Source organism: Syngnathus floridae, unplaced genomic scaffold, assembly GCF_059516105.1.
Source record: "Syngnathus floridae isolate MCC-2025c unplaced genomic scaffold, RoL_Sflo_1.0 HiC_scaffold_32, whole genome shotgun sequence".
Taxonomy (NCBI): Eukaryota; Metazoa; Chordata; class Actinopteri; order Syngnathiformes; family Syngnathidae; genus Syngnathus; species Syngnathus floridae.
Genome location: NW_028284061.1, coordinates 353,303 through 374,472, shown reverse-complemented (window position 1 = coordinate 374,472; position 21,170 = coordinate 353,303). Strand labels below are relative to the sequence as shown.

Below are 21,170 nucleotides of genomic sequence, written 5' to 3'. Positions count from 1 at the left end.
ATGTTGTTCAGTGCGGCATGGTGTTGTTCAGTGCGGCATGGTGTTGTTCAGTGCAGGATGGTGTTGTTCAGTGCGGCATGGTGTTGTTCAATGCAGGATCGTGTTGTTCAGTGCAGCATAATGTTGTTCAGTGCAGCATGGTGTTGTTCAGTGCGGCATGGTGTTGTTCAATGCGGCATGGTGTTGTTCACTGCGGGATGGTGTTGTTCAATGCGGGATCGTGTTGTTCAGTGCGGCATAATGTTGTTCAGTGCAGCATGGTGTTGTTCAGTGCGGCATGGTGTTGTTCAGTGCGACATAATGTTGTTTAGTGCGGCATAATGTTGTTCAGTGCGGCATAATGTTGTTCAGTGCGGCATGGTGTTGTTCAGTGCGGCATGGTGTTGTTCAGTGCGGCATGGTGTTGTTCAGTGCAGGATGGTGTTGTTCAGTGCGGCATGGTGTTGTTTAATGCGGCATGGTGTTGTTCAGTGCGGGATGGTGTTGTTCAGTGCAGGATGGTGTCGTTCAGTGCGGCATGGTGTTGTTCAGTGCGGAATGGTGTTGTTCAGTGCGGCATGGTGTTGTTCAGTGCGGCATGGTGTTGTTCAGTGCAGGATGGTGTTGTTCAATGCGGGATCGTGTTGTTCAGTGCGGCATGGTGTTGTTCAGTGCGGCATGGTGTTCTTCAGTGCGGCATAATGTTGTTCAGTGCGGCATGGTGTTGTTCAGTGCGGCATGGTGTTGTTCAGTGCGGCATGGTGTTGTTCAGTGCGGCATGGTGTTGTTCAGTGCGGCATAATGTTGTCCAGTGCGCCATAATGTTGTTCAGTGCGGCATGGTGTTGTTTAGTGCGGGATGGTGTTGTTCAGTGCAGGATGGTGTTGTTCAGTGCGGCATGGTGTTGTTCAATGCGGCATGGTGTTGTTCAGTGCGGGATGGTGTTGTTCAGTGTGGCATGGTGTTGTTCAGTGCGGCATGATGTTGTTCAGTGCGGCATGGTGTTGTTCAGTGCGGCATGGTGTTGTTCAGTGCGGCATGGTGTTGTTCAGTGCGGCATGGTGTTGTTCAGTGCGGAATGGTGTTGTTCAGTGCGGCATGGTGTTGTTCAGTGCGGGATGGTGTTCAATGCGGGATCGTGTTGTTCAGTGCGGGGTGGTGTTGTTCAGTGCAGGATGGTGTTGTTCAGTGCAGGATGGTGTTGTTCAGTGCGGCATGGTGTTGTTCAATGCAGGATCGTGTTGTTCAGTGCAGCATAATGTTGTTCAGTACAGCATGGTGTTGTTCAGTGCGGCATGGTGTTGTTCAATGCGGCATGGTGTTGTTCAGTGCGGGATGGTGTTGTTCAGTGCGGCATGGTGTTTTTCAGTGCGGCATAATGTTGTTCAGTGCGGCATGGTGTTGTTCAGTGCGGCATGGTGTTGTTCAGTGCGACATAATGTTGTTCAGTGCGGCATAATGTTGTTCAGTGCGGCATGGTGTTGTTCAGTGCGGCATGGTGTTGTTCAGTGCGGCATGGTGTTGTTCAGTGCGGCATGGTGTTGTTCAGTGCGGCATGGTGTTGTTCAATGCGGCATGGTGTTGTTCAATGCGGCATGGTGTTGTTCAGTGCGGGATGGTGTTGTTCAGTGCAGGATGGTGTTGTTCAGTGCGGCATGGTGTTGTTCAGTGCGGAATGGTGTTGTTCAGTGCGGCATGGTGTTGTTCAGTGCGGCATGGTGTTGTTCAGTGCAGGATGGTGTTGTTCAATGCGGGATGGTGTTGTTCAGTGCGGGATGGTGTTGTTCAGTGCAGGATGGTGTTGTTCAGTGCGGCATGGTGTTGTTCAATGCGGCATGGTGTTGTTCAGTGCAGGATGGTGTTGTTCAGTGCGGCATGGTGTTGTTCAATGCGGCATGGTGTTGTTCAATGCGGCATGGTGTTGTTCAGTGCGGCATGGTGTTGTTCAGTGCGGCATGGTGTTGTTCAGTGCAGCGTAATGTTGTTCAGTGCGGCATGGTGTTGTTCAGTGCGGAATGGTGTTGTTCAGTGCGGCATGGTGTTGTTCAGTGCAGGATGGTGTTGTTCAGTGCGGCATGGTGTTGCTCAGTGCGGCATGGTGTTGTTCAGTGCGGGATGGTGTTGTTCATTGCGGCATGGTGTTGTTCAGTGCGGCATGGTGTTGTTCAGTGCGGCATGGTGTTGTTCAGTGCGGCATAATGTTGTTCAGTGCGGCATGGTGTTGTTCAGTGCGGGATGGTGTTGTTCAGTGCGGGATGGTGTTGTTCAGTGCAGGATGGTGTTGTTCAGTGCGGCATGGTGTTGTTCAGTGCGGCATAATGTTGTTCAGTGCGGCATAATGTTGTTCAGTGCGGGATGGTGTTGTTCATTGCGGCATGGTGTTGTTCATTGCGGCATGGTGTTGTTCAGTGCGGCATGGTGTTGTTCAGTGCGGGATGGTGTTGTTCAGTGCAGGATGGTGTTGTTCAGTGCAGGATGGTGTTGTTCAGTGCGGCATGGTGTTGTTCAGTGCGGCATAATGTTGTTCAGTGCGGCATAATGTTGTTTAGTGCGGCATGGTGTTGTTCAGTGCGGGATGGTGTTGTTCAGTGCGTTATAATGTTGTTCAGTGCGGCATGGTGTTGTTCAGTGCGGCATGGTGTTGTTCAGTGCGGCATGGTGTTGTTCAGTGCGGCATAATGTTGTTCAGTGCGGCATAATGTTGTTCAGTGCGGCATGGTGTTGTTCAGTGCGGCATGGTATGGTTCAGTGCGGGATGGTGTTGTTCAGTGCGGCATGGTGTTCAATGCGGAATGGTGTTGTTCAGTGCAGGATGGTGTTGTTCAGTGCGGCATGGTGTTGTTCAGTGCGGCATAATGTTGTTCAGTGCGGCATGGTGTTGTTCAGTGCGGCATGGTGTTGTTCAGTGCGGCATGGTGTTGTTCAGTGCGGCATAATGTTGTTCAGTGCGGCATGGTGTTGTTCAGTGCGGCATGGTGTTGTTCAGTGCGGCATAATGTTCAGTGCGGCATAATGTTGTTCAGTGCGGCATGGTGTTGTTCAGTGCGGAATGGTGTTGTTCAGTGCAGGATGGTGTTGTTCAGTGCGGCATGGTGTTCAGTGCGGGATGGTGTCTTTCAGTGCGGCATGGTGTCGTTCAGTGCGGCATGGTGTCTTTCAGTGCGGCATGGTGTCGTTCAGTGAGGCATGGTGTTGTTCAGTGCGGCATGGTGTTGTTTAGTGCGGCATGGTGTTGTTCAGTGCGGGATGGTGTTGTTCAGTGTGGCATGGTGTTCAGTGCGGCATGGTGTTGTTCAGTGCGGTATCGTGTTGTTCAGTGCGGTATCGTGTTTCTCAGTGCGGTATCGTGTTGTTCAGTGCAGTATCGTTGTGTTGTTCGTATTGTGTTTAACACTTAGCCTCTAACACTTAGCCTCTAACACTTAGCCTCTAGCATCTAGAAGGTAAATACATAGGAAGGAAGGACTCACCGGTGACGTCTTCGCCCACGTCCAAGCGTTGTACTTTGTATTTTCATCCTTCTGACAGTGGAAAACATAGCCAACAAACACCGTGGAACCTAAACGAATGAAAGAAAACTATCATTTGGCCACAACCAACATTCACAGATACAACACAATGTGACGTGCGGGGTTGAGGTTAAAGGTTGAGTGAAGGGCCCTCGTTTTAAACTACTTTTTTGAAAAGGATTGGGAACAAGTAAGACGTATTTAATTTATTTAATGGGAAGTAGTAAGAGCTATTGAATTTAATCTATGTATTATATTCTATTGTATTGTATTCTGTTGTATTCTTTTGGATTGTATTCACACTAACCCCACTAAAACTTCAGCCCACAAAAACTCGCCTCTGGCGCCTAGCCTCTGGCACTTAGCCTCTAACACTTAGCCTTTAACACTTAGCCTTTAACACTTAGCCTTTAACACTTAGCCTAGAAGGTGAATAAATAGGGTTAAAGGTTGAGTGAAGGGACCTCGTTTTAAACTACTTTTTTGTAAAGGAGTGGGAACAAGTAAGACGTATTTAATTTATTTAATGGGAAGTAGTAAGACTTATTAAATTTATTTAATCTACTTTTCTTCCCAGGCAAAATTTGATGTGCTGCAATTCCAAATTTCCAAAGTGAATGAAGGAATGAAGTCCTTTAAATTATGATTTTGTATAAATACTAGGCATTAACACAAAATCGACGGCACAAAATGGGCAGACTTTACTTGTTTGAAAAGGACTGGTTACAAGACAGACTTTTTTAATTTATTTAATGGGAAGAAGACTTATTTAGTTTAATTGATCTATTTTTGTTCCCTGGCAAAATTCGATTTGCTGCAATTCCAAATTTCCAAAGTGAATGAAGGAAAGAAGTCGTTTAAATTATGATTTTGTTTAAATACTAGGCATAGACACAAAATCTACGGCACAAAATGGGCAGACTTTACTTGTTTGAAGAGGACTGGTTACAAGACAGACTTTTCTGATTTATTTAATGGGAAGAAGACTTATTTAGTTTATTTAATCTATTTTTGTTCCCTGGCAAAATTGGATTTGCTGAAATTGTATTTTGCCAAATCTTGCCTTGAGACCTGATAGGAAGTATTAAACGCTTAGTTAAATCAATACAAGTTGGTAATAAGAGCGAGTAATGTTGGTTGAACCGATGAATGAAGGTTGAAAGCAATTTAAATTATGACTTTGTATAAATACTAGATATTAACAGAACATCTACTGCGCGAAATGGGCAGAGTTTACTTGTTTGAGAAGGAGTGGCTTATTCAAAACTAAGATTTATTTAATCTGTTTGTTCCCAGGCAAAATTGGATGTGATGCAATTCCAAATTTCACCACATGATGGTGCCCAATTTTGACTTCATAGGACATATTAAACACTTAGCTTGTTATTATGTTCAAGGTAATCAGATTTGTTTATTATTCTAATGGCCTCTTCAAAACTATTCTGGATTACTACTTTGGATCTATTCTACATTACTTGGCAACAACATACTCTGTAACAGATTAGGCAGTATAATCATATCTGTTAACTTGAGAGTGCCCACACTCAATCTACTTATCGTGATGTGTTAAATCAATTACTGTTAGACATTATTTGTCTGATAATCTACCAAATCTTTGAATTGAAGAATTTGTGATTTAATTAATAGCTTGTTGTTATGTTAAGGGTAATCAGACTTGTATATAATTCTAATGGCCTTCTTTTGAAAACTATTCTGAATTACAACTTTGGATCTTATATTACTTTGCAACAATCTACTCTGTGACAGATTAGGCAGTATAATCACATATGTTAACTTCAGTGCCCACACTGTATTTATTTATGGTTATTTGTTAAATCAAGTACTGTTAGACATGAAATAGGAAGTGTTTAACATAAATGTTATGGCTACTCACCATTGTAGCTCGCTCCTGGTCAATGATACGAGCCTCTTCTTGCAGTGGAAAACTTGCAGCCAACAAACACCGTGGAACCTAAAGGAATGAAATTAAACATTAACATTTCGCCTCGACCAATTTTCACACGTACAACGCAACGCGGCTACACTTCTGCTATTACAAACGTAAATCTCCTTAAACACAATGAGTGTTACTTACCGTGTACGCTCTAGACGGTCCAGTTGCAAGCAGAAAATAAAGATATTTCTGTTGATAATCGTCGCTGCTCAGTGGCTCACGGCCATCGCGCCAACAGATTTGAATTTTGGCGGAGGTTCGGGCAATTACGTCATATCCACGGCACATGACTGCGACGTAATACCCGCTTATCTGAAACGGCAGTTAAAAGTAGAGTTACATCAAGTTTTCTTGGAACCTAAACGAATGAAAGAAAACTATCATTTGGCCACAACCAACATTCACAGATACAACACAACGTGCGGGGTTGGGGTTAAAGATTGAGTGAAGGGCCCTCGTTTTAAACTACTGTTTTGAAAAGGAGTGGGAACAAGTAAGACGTATTTAATTTATTTAATGGGAAGTAGTAAGACTTATTAAATTTATTTAATCTACTTTTCTTCCCAGGCAAAATTTGATGTGCTGCAATTCCAAATTTCCAAAGTGAATGAAGGAATGAAGTCCTTTAAATTATGATTTTGTATAAATACTAGGCATTAACACAAAATCGACGGCACAAAATGGGCAGACTTTACTTGTTTGAAAAGGACTGGTTACAAGACAGACTTTTTTAATTTATTTAATGGGAAGAAGACTTATTTAGTTTAATTGATCTATTTTTGTTCCCTGCCAAAATTCGATTTGCTGCAATTCCAAATTTCCAAAGTGAATGAAGGAAAGAAGTCGTTTAAATTATGATTTTGTTTAAATACTAGGCATAGACACAAAATCTACGGCACAAAATGGGCAGACTTTACTTGTTTGAAGAGGACTGGTTACAAGACAGACTTTTCTGATTTATTTAATGGGAAGAGGACTTATTTAGTTTATTTAATCTATTTTTGTTCCCTGGCAAAATTGGATTTGCTGAAATTGTATTTTGCCAAATCTCGATTTGAGACCTGATAGGAAGTATTAAACGCTTAGTTAAATCAATACAAGTTGGTAATAAGAGCGAGTAATGTTGGTTGAACCGATGAATGAAGGTTGAAAGCAATTTAAATTATGACTTTGTATAAATACTAGATATTAACAGAACATCTACTGCGCAAAATGGGCAGAGTTTACTTGTTTGAGAAGGAGTGGCTTATTCAAAACTAAGATTTATGTAATCTGTTTGTTCCCAGGCAAAATTGGATGTGATGCAATTCCAAATTCCACCACATGATGGTGCCCAATTTTGACTTCATAGGACATATTAAACACTTAGCTTGTTATTATGTTCAAGGTAATCAGATTTGTTTATCATTCTAATGGCCTCTTCAAAACTATTCTGGATTACTACTTTGGATCTATTCTACATTACTTGGCAACAACATACTCTGTAACAGATTAGGCAGTATAATCACATATGTTAACTTGAGAGTGCCCACACTCAATCTACTTATCGTGATGTGTTAAATCAATTACTGTTAGACATTATTTGTCTGATAATCTACCAAATCTTTGAATTGAAGAATTTGTGATTTAATTAATAGCTTGTTCAGGGTAATCAGACTTGTATATAATTCTAATGGCCTTCTTTTGAAAACTATTCTGAATTACAACTTTGGATCTTATATTACTTTGCAACAATCTACTCCGTGACAGATTAGGCAGTATAATCACATATGTTAACTTCAGTGCCCACACTGTATTTATTTATGGTTATTTGTTAAATCAAGTACTGTTAGACATGAAATAGGAAGTGTTTAACATAAATGTTATGGCTACTCACCATTGTAGCTCGCTCCTGGTCAATGATACGAGCCTCTTCTTGCAGTGGAAAACTTGCAGCCAACAAACACCGTGGAACCTAAAGGAATGAAATTAAACATTAACATTTCGCCTCGACCAATTTTCACACGTACAACGCAACGCGGCTACACTTCTGCTATTACAAACGTAAATCTCCTTAAACACAATGAGTGTTACTTACCGTGTACGCTCTAGACGGTCCAGTTGCAAGCAGAAAATAAAGATATTTCTGTTGATAATCGTCGCTGCTCAGTGGCTCACGGCCATCGCGCCAACAGATTTGAATTTTGGCGGAGGTTCGGGCAATTACGTCATATCCGCGGCATTTGACTGCGACGTAATACCCGCTTATCTGAAACGGCAGTTAAAAGTAGAGTTACATCAAGTTTTCTTGGAACCTAAACGAATGAAAGAAAACTATCATTTGGCCACAACCAACATTCACAGATACAACACAACGTGCGGGGTTGAGGTTAAAGATTGAGTGAAGGGCCCTCGTTTTAAACTACTGTTTTGAAAAGGAGTGGGAACAAGTAAGACGTATTTAATTTATTTAATGGGAAGTAGTAAGACTTATTAAATTTATTTAATCTACTTTTCTTCCCAGGCAAAATTTGATGTGCTGCAATTCCAAATTTCCAAAGTGAATGAAGGAATGAAGTCCTTTAAATTATGATTTTGTATGAATACTAGGCATTAACACAAAATCGACGGCACAAAATGGGCAGACTTTACTTGTTTGAAAAGGACTGGTTACAAGACAGACTTTTTTAATTTATTTAATGGGAAGAAGACTTATTTAGTTTAATTGATCTATTTTTGTTCCCTGCCAAAATTCGATTTGCTGCAATTCCAAATTTCCAAAGTGAATGAAGGAAAGAAGTCGTTTAAATTATGATTTTGTTTAAATACTAGGCATAGACACAAAATCTACGGCACAAAATGGGCAGACTTTACTTGTTTGAAGAGGACTGGTTACAAGACAGACTTTTCTGATTTATTTAATGGGAAGAGGACTTATTTAGTTTATTTAATCTATTTTTGTTCCCTGGCAAAATTGGATTTGCTGAAATTGTATTTTGCCAAATCTCGATTTGAGACCTGATAGGAAGTATTAAACGCTTAGTTAAATCAATACAAGTTGGTAATAAGAGCGAGTAATGTTGGTTGAACCGATGAATGAAGGTTGAAAGCAATTTAAATTATGACTTTGTATAAATACTAGATATTAACAGAACATCTACTGCGCAAAATGGGCAGAGTTTACTTGTTTGAGAAGGAGTGGCTTATTCAAAACTAAGATTTATGTAATCTGTTTGTTCCCAGGCAAAATTGGATGTGATGCAATTCCAAATTTCACCACATGATGGTGCCCAATTTTGACTTCATAGGACATATTAAACACTTAGCTTGTTATTATGTTCAAGGTAATCAGATTTGTTTATCATTCTAATGGCCTCTTCAAAACTATTCTGGATTACTACTTTGGATCTATTCTACATTACTTGGCAACAACATACTCTGTAACAGATTAGGCAGTATAATCACATATGTTAACTTGAGAGTGCCCACACTCAATCTACTTATCGTGATGTGTTAAATCAATTACTGTTAGACATTATTTGTCTGATAATCTACCAAATCTTTGAATTGAAGAATTTGTGATTTAATTAATAGCTTGTTCAGGGTAATCAGACTTGTATATAATTCTAATGGCCTTCTTTTGAAAACTATTCTGAATTACAACTTTGGATCTTATATTACTTTGCAACAATCTACTCGGTGACAGATTAGGCAGTATAATCACATATGTTAACTTCAGTGCCCACACTGTATTTATTTATGGTTATTTGTTAAATCAAGTACTGTTAGACATGAAATAGGAAGTGTTTAACATAAATGTTATGGCTACTCACCATTGTAGCTCGCTCCTGGTCAATGATATGAGCCTCTTCTTGCAGTGGAAAACTTGCAGCCAACAAACACCGTGGAACCTAAAGGAATGAAATTAAACATTAACATTTCGCCCGGACCAACATTCACACGTACAACGCAACGCGGCTACACTTCTGCTATTACAAACGTAAATCTCCTTAAACACAACGAGTGTTACTTACCGTGTACGCTCTAGGCAAAATTGGATGTGATGCAATTCCAAATCTATCTGAAACGGCAGTTAAAAGTAGAGTTACATCAAGTTTTCTTTTTTAATCAACACAATCATTTACAACCGTTGACCAGAAAGAATCGTCGAAATTCGACGTCCCCCACAAACGCCACGCTCACTCGCTTTTCAGGGCAACAAAAGTACTTCTTTTTAAAAACGATGAGTTGTACTTACCGTGTACGCTCTGGACGGTCCAGTTGCAAGCAGAAAATAAAAATATTTCTCTTGTTAGTCGTATGTTACCATCCGCTGTGTCTTTGTCAACATCGCCGCCATTTTCCTACTTCCTGCTGCGAGCCACGCCCACGGATTTAAATTTGGGCGGAAGCTCTTTCCATTGGCGTCGTTTTCGCGTATAGCAAATCCGATTGGTTGGGAAGGGGGCACGGTTATGCAGCCGAGGAGTCCTGTGATCGGTGGGATGTAAAGTAGGCGTCGACGTCACGTCCGCGTCACGTGACCACGACGTGGCAGACGTCAAATAGCAACCGCTGTTTTGTTTAGTAGACTTACAGTTGTTATGCATTGACATAATGGCGCACACACCAAATAGATTTAAATAAATTAAATAATTCTTCTGCCCACTCTCTTTTAAACAAGTTAACTCTCCCCGCGGATTTGAATTCCGGCGAAAGTTACGCCCATCGACGTCACGTATGTCACGTGACCACGACGTGGCAGATGTCATATAGCAACCGCTGTTTTGTTTAGTAGATTTACAGTTGTTATGCATTGGCATAATGGTGTGCACTCAAAATAGATTTAAATAAATTAAATATTTCTTCTGCCTACTCCCTTTTAAACAAGTTAACTCTGCCCACGTCCATTGACGTCTTGTCTGCGTCACGTGACCACGACGTAGCGACGTCATATAGTAACCGCTGTTTTGACCAGTAGACTTAGTTATTATGCGTTGACATAATGGCGCACTGGTTAGCATGGCCACCTCTTAAGCATGATGATGCGGGTTCGACGCCTGATCAATGTTAGCATGGAGTGAGCTGAAGTGCATGGCGCTGAAGATTTGAATCTTTGAAATGCGCTGAGGTCTGACATATCAGGCAGAATGGTTTGCCATCACGTTCAACAAAAAATAGAAACTTTCCCACTCTGATTAAAACGTCCTGTGTTCATCTACGTATTTTCGTTTTGCTGTGCATCTTTTCCCTGCCATTTCGAGAGCCCAATTGACACTCATAGTTTAAAGAAATGTGTTTGCCCATCCTACTTTGTGGAATTTCACCACATGCGCTTTTGACCAAAATACCAAATTGAACTCAAGTGAAGCCAACACGCACAACCCCCCCCCCCCACACACACACACACACAAATGTTGATATGAACATAAAAGAGCCGCATGCGGTTCGGGAGTTGCGGCTTGGCCAAACCTGTACTATACAACTTTATTTGTATAAAATTTTCACAACAGCTGTCACACAAACAAAGCGGGAAAAACCGAAGACGTGCGTGTTCCGCCCACGCTGGATTTATTTGCACCTTTGAAAAGACACCGTATTGCCGCAGATGTGGCAAAGAGTACTTTTGGGCATCTGAGACGGAAGGATGTCCAAAGCATCACGTCACCTGCTCTGGTAGGCATGGTGGTGGGACGTTGAGGTCAACCGCTTTGGGGTTGGCTGACTCTTTGATCGCAGGATGCCACACACTTGAAGACAGAAGCAGAAAAGCAGAGCTAAATGCAAAATGTACTCACCGGTGACTCCAATTTTTTTCCCCCCTGAAGAAACAGCTGGACGGGTGGCCCCGGCTGGCCAGTGGGACTCTTGTTATTCTGACCCTTTTTAGTGCGCGTTTGGGGCAACAACCGTTTTTTGTGGCGCTCTCTTCTGGTTCAAAAGTGCCCTGCATGTGAATTTGCTTTTCCTGCCTTCTGATTGGATGAGCGCCGGTGTGACGCGGTGCCTCTGTCACCGTGGCGGGGGGTATACGTTGGCATCGGAGCGTCTGCCAACGTCTGAGACCGGCTGGCAGTGTATCGGAGGTGTCGAGTGCGGTGCCGCTGGAGCTCACTCACCAGCTGGTGTTAGGGCCACAGAATGAAGGCCAAGGAGAAGAATAGAAAGAGAAACAGAAACTTCTCCTCCAATTGTTTGATTTGTCTCTTCTGAGCTTCGATGAATTCTTTCAGCTCTCTGTTCCTCTAGGACGGACAAATGGAAAGTGGCATTCAAAAGCCAGTAAGCGTGCAAGTAAGTGCCGGGCTGGCTTTGGGCCCTTACCTGTTGCGCGCTGTGCAGCAGATCCATTCTCTCTTGGAGGATGCAAGCGTCGCGCTCCCTCAACTCGCACATCAGGGCTCGCTTCCATTGGTCCACGGCGCTCCTAAGCTCTTCTCTCTGATCCGCCGTCAGCACGTCATTCACGCCAGCGTGGCTGGCTTTTTCGCCGTCCGTGGCGGGGCAGTCCCGCTGCGGTAGCGCCTCGTACAACATGGCCTCCAGCTCCAGGATCCTCTGGGCCGCAATCCTCGTCCATCAGTGGTCCGGCGGGAGATTTGAGGGCGGCTTACCTTATGAGCCTGGTCCATGGAACACTTCCTGAAGTCCAACTCTTCATCCAGGTAGCCCTTCTGCTTGCAGAACATATCCTAGCACAGCTCAAGGTCAGAATTGTTGGGGCACATTGCCGGAGTTCCCCTTGGCTGATGTCGCGTGTCTGTCTACCTTCTCACTTTCAATGTCCAACATCTTCTGTTGAAGTGCTGACTTGGTCACTTTGATGTATTCTAACCACTGAGGAAAGGCTGCTGTCACATAAGCAGAATGCGAGAGCGTGCGTGGACGTGCGCGTTACCTTCTCGGCTAGGGTGAGAAGGGTCCTGGCGTGAATCACGACCACCTGCTCCTCGTTGGTGAGATTCTGCAAGAGCCCAAAGGCACAGCGTCAACAAGCTTCTTTCAGCGCAAAGCCTTCCAAAAGTCACATTTGAGCCGCCGAGTCTCGTGGAGTGCGAACATAAGGAGTTCGACATACACTTACGGCGTTATAGCCCAGGATGTCCAGCTTCTTCATCAGATCACTGATGACGATGTCCGGGGGAAAGGCGCAAGGAGCAATGTAAGGTGTTCTGGGACCTCGGGTTAAGGTTAGGGTTGCGAGGGACGCCTTACGTACGCTCACGCCCTCGGCCTCGCAGTAGATCTGCAAAGGGCTGAGGCCGTCTGGGAAACGGACTTGCAGAAACTTCAAGACGGGGGAGCGCCACTCCCTCTCCTGAAAGGCAGAGGCATGCATCCGTCCGTCCGTCCGTCCGTCCGTCCGTCACATCTCTGGCCTCAACACGCTTGTGCGAGTCTTCCCACCTCCAGCTCCAGGATGCGGAACTCAAGCAGTTCGTTTTGGTCTCGGATATCCTGGATGTGCTCTTTCAGACGCGCTTCTTCCGCCTCCATCCGCCTGACCTGAAAAGACAGTCAGACCTCATCTGCGGGGCTTCCCGACAGGTGTGACGCCAAGCGACTCCGCCCAGCGCCTTTCTTTCCGTCACCTTTTCGGCCAACTGCTGATTGCTCTGACGCAGCAGCTGCTTCTCCTCCACCCACTTGACATTCTAGAAGAGACAAACGCGTGGACAGCTTTGGAATGTTGTGTCATTTTCATCCACAAATTCTTTGGTTGACTGGAAAATGACATTTGCTTTTCTCCGCATTTTCCCAGCCACGTTCGGGAGGGGGGGGGGGGGGGGGGGGGGTTGGTCCAGTAATGCCAGACGGATGAGTGACTGAAGAATGTAGCTATTTTGTCTGAGAAAAAGGTGTGCTCATTGATGAGCTTACCTGTCCTTGTTGCTTCAGCGCTGACTCCAGATCTGCTACTCTGCTTTGATAGTGACCCATTTCTACCATCAGCTTTTCTCTGGTCTGAAAGGAGGAGGAGGGAGGCTCCTCCTCCTCCTTTCAGACCAGAGAACACCCGAGGCTGGGTGAGAACGGGGAGGCTGCGACCCGGCCGGGGGTTGCGGGAAGGGGCGCCACCTTGATCTCCTTCTCGGCGTCGTAGTCCCCTTTCGCTGGTCTGGGCTAGCAGAGCGTAGGCTCGTTGCAGCGCTTGATATTCTTGCGTCAGCTGGCGGTAGCGAAGCTCCGCCTCTTCATGCACACACCAATGCAACACAGCACTAGTACCAGAATCAGTCAGACCGGCGACAAAGCACCCGCGACGCAAAGACGAGTCCGATTCCAGGCTGAAGAGGAATGTTTGGTGCCAATACGCTGGCAGAAATGGCGGGCTACCTCTTCGGGTTCCGTGTCGGGGGTTCTGTCGGTGTGAAAAGACAAGGACGATCCGTCCGAGTCCACCAACACGTCTTCGTCGTAGCCGTAAAATGTTTCGATGACCTGCGGGCGCGGAAGCAAACATCTCTCTGAACAAACTGAAGCGACACCTCACGATGAATCGACGAGAGGAACGATAGCGAGAAAAAGGCCATTTCATCTTGCGCAACACCAAGCAGCCGCAAACAAACAGACTCACCTTGCAGGACCTCACGCTTTGTTCCTCCTCAGAGATTCTCGACGTCGGTATCGTAGCAGCAAATCTCTCTCCTGTCGACACAAATAATCCGCCTTTGAGATTCTTTGGATGCAAAGGGAACGAACGGCTCCGGCGCAGAAACAAACGCGACTCACAATGACATTTCTGACATGAGCTCCTGTCTCCAGAGCCTGAAAAACACGTCACCGGCGATGATTGGAGGGACGCTCGTCTTTTCCAAAAGTGACAACTACAGGGTGTGTCGGGGTTTTCCAGATTATCTTTATCGTATCATTGTGTTGCTTTGACTTTGACTGCGACCTGTAATAAATAATATTATTTATCCCTTATTTATCCCTATCGCTTATCCCTTCCTACACAAAGTCGTAAAACACCCCTTGCTATGTTTTGACTAGAGGTCAAGGGCTTCCTCTATTCAATCCACTCTTACACCCACCCTGTTTCTCTTAATTAAAATGCTCGTGCAGGAGCCGAGAGTCAGACTTCATTCGTATACAACGGATGGACTCTCCACCTGCAGGTGTCCAAAAGAACTTACTTGTCTCCCGTGTGGTTCTTGCAAAATAAGTTGGAGCGAGCGCAACTCTAACAGGGTGCATTTTGCCACTAGCTGCCTACGGACAATGACGTCGCGCTCGCGGCTCATGGTTGACGGGCTGAGCAGCCGGGCAAGTCCGTCGTTTTCAGCGCACAGCGAGTGGCAAAGGCGCTGACAAAACGGGAGCTTTGAGCTGCTGAAAACGGCAAAACAAGTCTAAAGCGTGTTCAAACGCGTGCGCACAATGCTCCTGCTTGAAAGGTCGGAATTTAAGGGGCCAATTTTTTGGATGGCGGCCGCCGGCCAAGCTTTGGACGGAAAAGGTTTCCTGGCGACAGCGAGCGAGCGCGGCGCTGCCGTACGTGCACCGAGTCGCCTGCCTGAAGACCTTGGACAAGTCGTCGATGATGTGCCGCTGCTCCACAACTTGAAGGAACTCCATTTCACCGTCCTGCTGGCCGCAACCGCGGTCCAGGTCATTGAGCGAACTAGGCCTTCTCTGTGGAACACAAATGCAGTGGACTCTGTTGGCACGCCGCCGTTGTCCGCGTCGACTTACCAAGCTTGCCATCTCCTCGTTCTCCTGGGTGACAAAGCGCACTTTGTTTTCAAGGCGACACAGCACCAGCGAGAGTTCTTCATTCTTCCTGCTCAGGCGTTTGTTTTTGTACAGGAGTGGCAGAAACTAGCTTTCTGTTTCTCTCAGTCGCTTTAGCTGCAAGCATGAAGTGCGGGATGTGAAAGACGCACAACACGCGGGCCAGAACGTATCCATTCCTTTTGCATCGGTTTGAACGGAATCGTGGCTTTGGCTCCCAATAAAAGACATCTACCAGGCAACCGACTCGCCGCGCCGCTCAACTAATAAGCAAGCGCAATGGGTGCCTCGCTGGATGGCGCGCATCAAACGTAGCGCAAACCTTCAAGCGTGCCGTCAATAAATTACCAGTTCATTGCGCTCTTCAGAAAGCAGGGCGTTTCGATCCTCCAGTTTCCTGATGACTGCGCTGAGCTCAGCGATTTTCAGATGAAACCGTCGCGTGTCCCGATCCTCCTGAGACTGAAAACGCCCCGCAACACACACACACAAGCACTCGTTCAAAGTTCAAAACTGTTTTTGTGCTACCTTCCTCCAGCAACGAACTAAGTCATGCGTACTGCAAGTGTGTGATGAGGTGCCTTACGCAATGAAGAGGATTGCTAGTAGCGGCGTTGACCCCACTTCCAGGGTAGTTTAGGCCCGCCCTTTGGGAATCCCTCAGGGCAGCGATCTGCTGCTCGGCAGCCTGAGTCTGCAGCTGAAGGCGGTGGACGTGGCCGGCCCCAGGGCTTCATCCAAAACACTAACCGCTCTGTCTTTCAGCTTGATCTCATCCGTCTGGATGTACAAACGGGGAGCGCTCAGGCAGGCGGGCAAACTCATTTGCCAGAATTGTGACAAAAACAAAGAGAGCAACCGGCCAATTTTTTTCTTGAATCGACTAGAACACCTTTGCTGTGACTAAAGCGAAGCGAGCAACCGGACATTTTCTTCTTGTGAAATAGAATAGAATAGAATGCCTTAGGTGTCATTGCACTGCAGGTATACAACGAAATTGGGAACATAGCCACGCACCGCGCATCTGATCAGTCCTACCAGTCGGCGGATCTCCCTCTCGCAGTCTCTCTTGGTTCGGCTCAGCTCCTCCCGATGCTGGTGATGAGCCGATCGGAGCTCGGCCGCTCGGGACTGCCAGGCCTGCTGGGCCGCTGCCAGGGCTTCTTCCGCGCTCCTGGTGGAGGCGACACCGCTCGGTCTCCCGACACCGCCGCGTCTCCTCCACCTCCGCCAGCAAAGCGCCCCCCCTCCTCACCTGAGCAGACATTGCGCCACACCGGGCCGTTGAGACCGCAACGGAGCGCCGCGACGCTTACTGGGGACAAGCTACACAATACGGTAGCGGCCGCATCGAAGCCCGACGTGGCGTGCGGATAGTCAGACACGGATAGAGCGGATCACCTTGTCCATGGAGCCGTCCCTCAGGCTGAGGACCAAGGCATTCAGTCGCTGGATCTCTCCATCTTTGATTTTGATCACTCTCATCAGCTCCATTTCATGCTGCCGCAGTAATGTCTCCCTGGTAATGGCTAACTCTTTCTGCTTCTCCTCATGGAGTTTGCTTTTGAGTTCCGTCATGGCGGCGGTGGCACGGTGGTGCTCCGCCCGCAGGTCCTGACTTCTCTCTCTCTCCAGACAGCTGACCTGACATGACTTAGACTTAGACAAACTTTATTGTCATCTTGTCTGCACATGGTGCATACAAAACGAAATTCCGTTGCATACGTCTTACAACAAAGTAGTGATATTGCAGTTGAATAGAAGTAACATATCCTATGAAAATATATATATATACATATATACTATATATATATATATATATATATTAAAAATAAGTATAAAGTGCAGCAGTGATAATTATGCAATAGTGCAAGTAGGCAAAACAGTATTCAAGAGTGTGCAGAGGAATGCTAAACCATGTATTAAACTTCTATTTAAAGGGTTTATACAAGTTCAGTAAAGTTGGTAGTGCGAGATAGTGCAAGATAGAGGTCCGTAGTGTCATAAAGTACAGTTCTGTGAATGTGTGATGCAGAGTTCAGTTTAGAGCTCAACAGTTCTAGTGTTCAACAGTCTGATGACAGCAGGGAAAAAGCTGTTGCAGAACCTGGTGGACCTGCAGCGGATGCTGCAAACCTCTTCCCAGAGGGCAGCAGGGAGAACAGTCCATGGTGGGGGTGTGATGGGTCATTGATGATGTTACGGGCACGGGACATGCAGCGCTGAGATGAAATGTCCTGAATGGAGGGAAGAGGAGCCCCTATGATCCTCTCTGCTGTCCTCACCACTCTCCTCACGTTCTTCCAATCGGAGGCGGTGCAGCCTCCACACCACACAGAGAGACAGCTTGTCAGAATGCTCTCTATGGTGCTCCTGTAGAACGTCCTCATGATGGGTGGGGGCAGGTGGGCTCTCCTCATCCTCCGCAGGAAGTACAAGCGCTTCTGTGCCCTCTTGACCAGTGCCGTAGTGTTCATAGTCCAGGTGAGGTCTTCTGTGATGTGGACCCCCAGGAATTTGGTGGTGCTGACCACCTCCACAGCTGAGCTGTTGATGATCAGTGGAGCGTGGTGAGGCTGTTTTTTCCTGAAGTCGACGATGATCTCCTTCATCTTCTCCTCATTCAGGATCAGGCTGTTTTCTCTGCACCAGCCCACCAGCTGCTCCACCTCCTCTCTGTAGTCCAGGTCGTTGTTGTCTCTGATGAGCCCCACCACCGTTGTGTCGTCTGCTGACTTCACGATGTGATTGGTGGTGAACCTGAGGACGCAGTCGTGTGTCATCAGGGTGCACAGCAGGGGGCTCAGGACGCAGCCCTGAAGGGAGCCTGTGCTGAGGGTGATGACATCAGAGGTGTTCTGTCCGACCCGGACTGACTGAGGTCTGTTGGTGAGGAAGTCTAGCAGCCAGTTGCGAAGGGGGGTGTTGAAGCCCAGGTGTTCCAATTTTCCTACCAGATGCTGTGGGATGATGGTGTTAAACGCTGAGCTGAAGTCCAGGAACAGCCTCCGCACATGGGTGTTCTTCTCCTCCAGGTGAGCCAGGCTCAGGTGAAGAACGGAGGAGATGGCGTCCTGAGTGGAGCGGTTTTGCCGGTCGGCAAACTGGAACGGGTCAAATAATAGGGGGAGTCTGGAAACGATGTGACCTTTAAGCAGCCTTTCGAAGCACTTCATCATAACCGGAGTCAGTGCAACAGGCCGGTAATCATTAAATGAGGTGATTTGAGGTTTCTTCGGCACCGGAATGATGGAGGCAGTCTTAAAGCACGCCGGCACTGTGGCTTGGCCCAGCGAGGTGTTAAAAATGTCTGTGATGACCCCAGCCAGATGACTTGCACATTCCCTGAACACACGCCCAGGAATGTTGTCGGGGCCAGGGGCCTTACAGGGGTTGACTCTCCTCAGGGTCTTCAACACATCGGCGGAGTCAAGGCAGAGTACCTCCTCTTCCTGATGGGGGACAGTTTTAACTGCTGGAGTGCCGTTTAGTGCCTCGAACCTCCCAAAGAAGTTATTTAGACCATTTAGAAAGTCAGCATCAACTACACCCACCGGGGGGGGGGAGGGTGAGTTGTAGTCTGTAATCGCCCGTATGCCTTGCCACATACTCCTGATGTTTTTGACGTCGTGGAAACGATCCTGAAATTTTCGACTGCGGTCTCGCTTCGCTATCCTGATGGCACGGTTCAAGTTGGCTCTCGCTGTCCTCAGTGTCTCCTTGTCGCCAGACTTGAAGGCAGAGTTCCGCGCTCGTAGCGTTTGACGTACCTCCTCAGTCATCCAGGGTCGTTGGTTGCCCCGGGTGATGATATTCTTAGTGGTGCTGACGTCCTCGGTGCATTTGTTGATGTAGGCTGACACAGTCATGGCACACGCATGTCTAATCTACATCGGGAAAACTGGGAGGGAGGGAGGCAGGCAGGGAGGCAGGCAGGGAGGCAGGCAGGGAGGCAGGCAGTGTCTGTCTGTTGAGGTTTTCACCTTGTTCTTCTCCTGCTGAAGTTCTAACTGGACGTCCATCAGTTTGGTTCTCAGCTCGTCATTGGCGGCCTGAAGGGCGTCCGTTCGCTCCGCCTTGGCACGCCCTGCCGGAGCTCGTTTGGACATCTCTTACTCGAGTCTCGCCCGGTCGTCAGTCAGAGATCACAACATTTGTACCTGGAGAGCACAAACGCAGCGCTGTTTTCCACTGGCTTCGAACTCAACTTCAATCGGTACCGTAACTTACAACATCATAAACATAGAACTAGCTTGACTTATTCATTGAATAAATGCATTTGGTTCTTCAAAACTGCATCACGCAACATAGCGTGACCGAGACGGCCGTTATCCACCTGCGTGAAGTTATTTGGTGAAATGAATGAGATGTTTAAGACACCATCGTTCTGTCTCTATGTAGATGAAGGTAAATAATCGATTGCTGAAGGTCCAAAGGTGTTGTGATAAACAAATAAACATATTAGTGATTAGTGACATATTTGTGATAAACATATTAGGCAGGATAATCACATATGTTAACGTGACTGCCCACACTGTATTTATTTATGGTTATTTGTTAAATCGAGTACTGTTAGACATGAAATAGGAAGTGTTTAACATAAATGGAAGACGAAAGGGGTACTCACCATTGTAGCTCCTGCTGGTCAATGATACGAGCCTCTTCTTGCAGTGGAAAACATACAGCCAACAAACACCGTGGAACCTAAAGGAATGAAATTAAACATTAACATTTAGCCTCAACCAACATTCACAGATACAACGCAACGCAAACTACACAAACGTAAATCTTTTTAAACACAATGAGTTGTACTTACCGTGTACGCTCTAGACGGTCCACTTGCAAGCGGAAAATAAAGATATTTCTGTTGATAATCGTCGTGTTTGTATCCGGTGTCTCGCTCAAGGCCATTGCGCCCACAGATTTGAATTTTGGCGAGAGTTCAGCCTATTGACGTCATTTCCGCGGTGTAATACCCGCATATCTGAAACGGCAAAGTTAAGAGTAGAGTTAAATAAAGTTTTTAGTCAACGCAATAATTTACAACCGTTGACCAGTCGAAATAATCGTCGAAATTTGGCGTCTGTGGCTGGAAGCAGACGCCGAGTTCGACATTCCTCCCAAACGCCACACTCCCTTGCTTTTCAGGGCTAAAAAAAAACAGTTGTAATTACCTTGTACGCTCTAGACGGTCAAGTTGCAAGCTGAAAACAAAAATATTTGCCTTGTTAGTCATCGTGTTACTATTTGCCAGAACTGCCGCTTTCCTACTTCCTGTTGCAAGCCACGCCCACGGATTATAATTTTGCCGTGAGTTCCGCCTATTGACGTCATGTCCGCGTCACATGATTGCGACGTAATATTATCTAAAACTGTTTGTGCGGTATTGTGTTGTTCTGTGCGGTATTGTGTTATTCTGTGCGGCGTCGTGTTGTTCTGTGCGGCGTCGTGTTGTTCAGTGCGACGTCGTGTTGTTCAGTGCGGCATGGTGTTGTTCAGTGCGGCATGGTGTTGTTCAGTGCGGCATGGTGTTGTTCAGTGCGGCATAATGTTGTTCAGTGCGGCATAATGTTGTTCAGTGCGGGATGGTGTTGTTCAGTGCGGCATGGTGTTGTTCAGTGCGGCATAATGTTGTTCAGTGCGGCATGGTGTTGTTCAGTGCGGCATGGTGTTGTTCAGTGCGGCATGGTGTTGTTCAGTGCGGCATGGTGTTGTTCAGTACGGCATGGTGTTGTTCAGTGCGGAATGGTGTTGTTCAGTGCGGCATGGTGTTGTTCAGTCCGGGATGGTGTTGTTCAATGCGGGATCGTGTTGTTCAGTGCGGGGTGGTGTTGTTCAGTGCGGGATGGTGTTGTTCAGTGCGGCATGGTGTTGTTCAATGCGGCATGCTGTTGTTCAGTGCGGGATGGTGTTGTTCATTGCGGCATGGTGTTGTTCAGTGCGGCATGGTGTTGTTCAGTGCGGCATGGTGTTGTTCAGTGCGGCATGGTGTTGTTCAGTGCGGCATAATGTTG

At 46.4% G+C, this 21,170-nt stretch overlaps 1 protein-coding gene and 2 long non-coding RNA genes across 3 annotated transcripts; all 3 read right to left on the bottom strand.

Annotated features, from left to right (window-relative positions):
• Window positions 1–11,449: 11,449 nt before the first annotated feature.
• On the bottom strand, window positions 11,450–13,120 carry LOC148378619 (janus kinase and microtubule-interacting protein 3-like). The gene is made up of 10 exons (XM_088367759.1): window positions 13,100–13,120; window positions 13,014–13,067; window positions 12,829–12,927; window positions 12,642–12,739; window positions 12,506–12,560; window positions 12,320–12,385; window positions 12,190–12,258; window positions 12,036–12,113; window positions 11,746–11,979; window positions 11,450–11,666 (listed from the first exon to the last, which is right to left on the bottom strand). The coding sequence occupies exons 1-10, from the start codon at window positions 13,118–13,120 to the stop codon at window positions 11,550–11,552; spliced, it is 891 nt and encodes a 296-aa protein (XP_088223885.1). The 3' UTR covers window positions 11,450–11,549.
• Window positions 13,121–13,508: 388 nt separating this feature from the next.
• Window positions 13,509–14,785, bottom strand: LOC148378618 (uncharacterized). Its single transcript, XR_015855746.1, has 4 exons — window positions 14,155–14,785; window positions 14,000–14,070; window positions 13,759–13,863; window positions 13,509–13,614 (listed from the first exon to the last, which is right to left on the bottom strand). It is a non-coding gene; the product is annotated as an uncharacterized LOC148378618 (long non-coding RNA).
• A 3,438-nt stretch (window positions 14,786–18,223) lies between these two features.
• Window positions 18,224–20,249, bottom strand: LOC148378617 (uncharacterized). The gene is made up of 3 exons (XR_015855745.1): window positions 19,973–20,249; window positions 19,784–19,860; window positions 18,224–19,316 (listed from the first exon to the last, which is right to left on the bottom strand). It is a non-coding gene; the product is annotated as an uncharacterized LOC148378617 (long non-coding RNA).
• Between the last annotated feature and the right edge of the window lie 921 nt (window positions 20,250–21,170).

Bases quoted from the DNA above. Each gene is read 5' to 3' on its own strand.
- LOC148378619 (XM_088367759.1), bottom strand. From the start codon at position 13,120: ATGACACAACATTCCAAAGCT. The intron at 13,068-13,099 runs GTCCACGCGTTT...TAGAATGTCAAG, and splicing joins TGACACAACATTCCAAAGCT to TGGGTGGAGGAGAAGCAGCT. The intron at 12,928-13,013 runs GTGACGGAAAGA...CTGTCTTTTCAG, and splicing joins ATCAGCAGTTGGCCGAAAAG to GTCAGGCGGATGGAGGCGGA.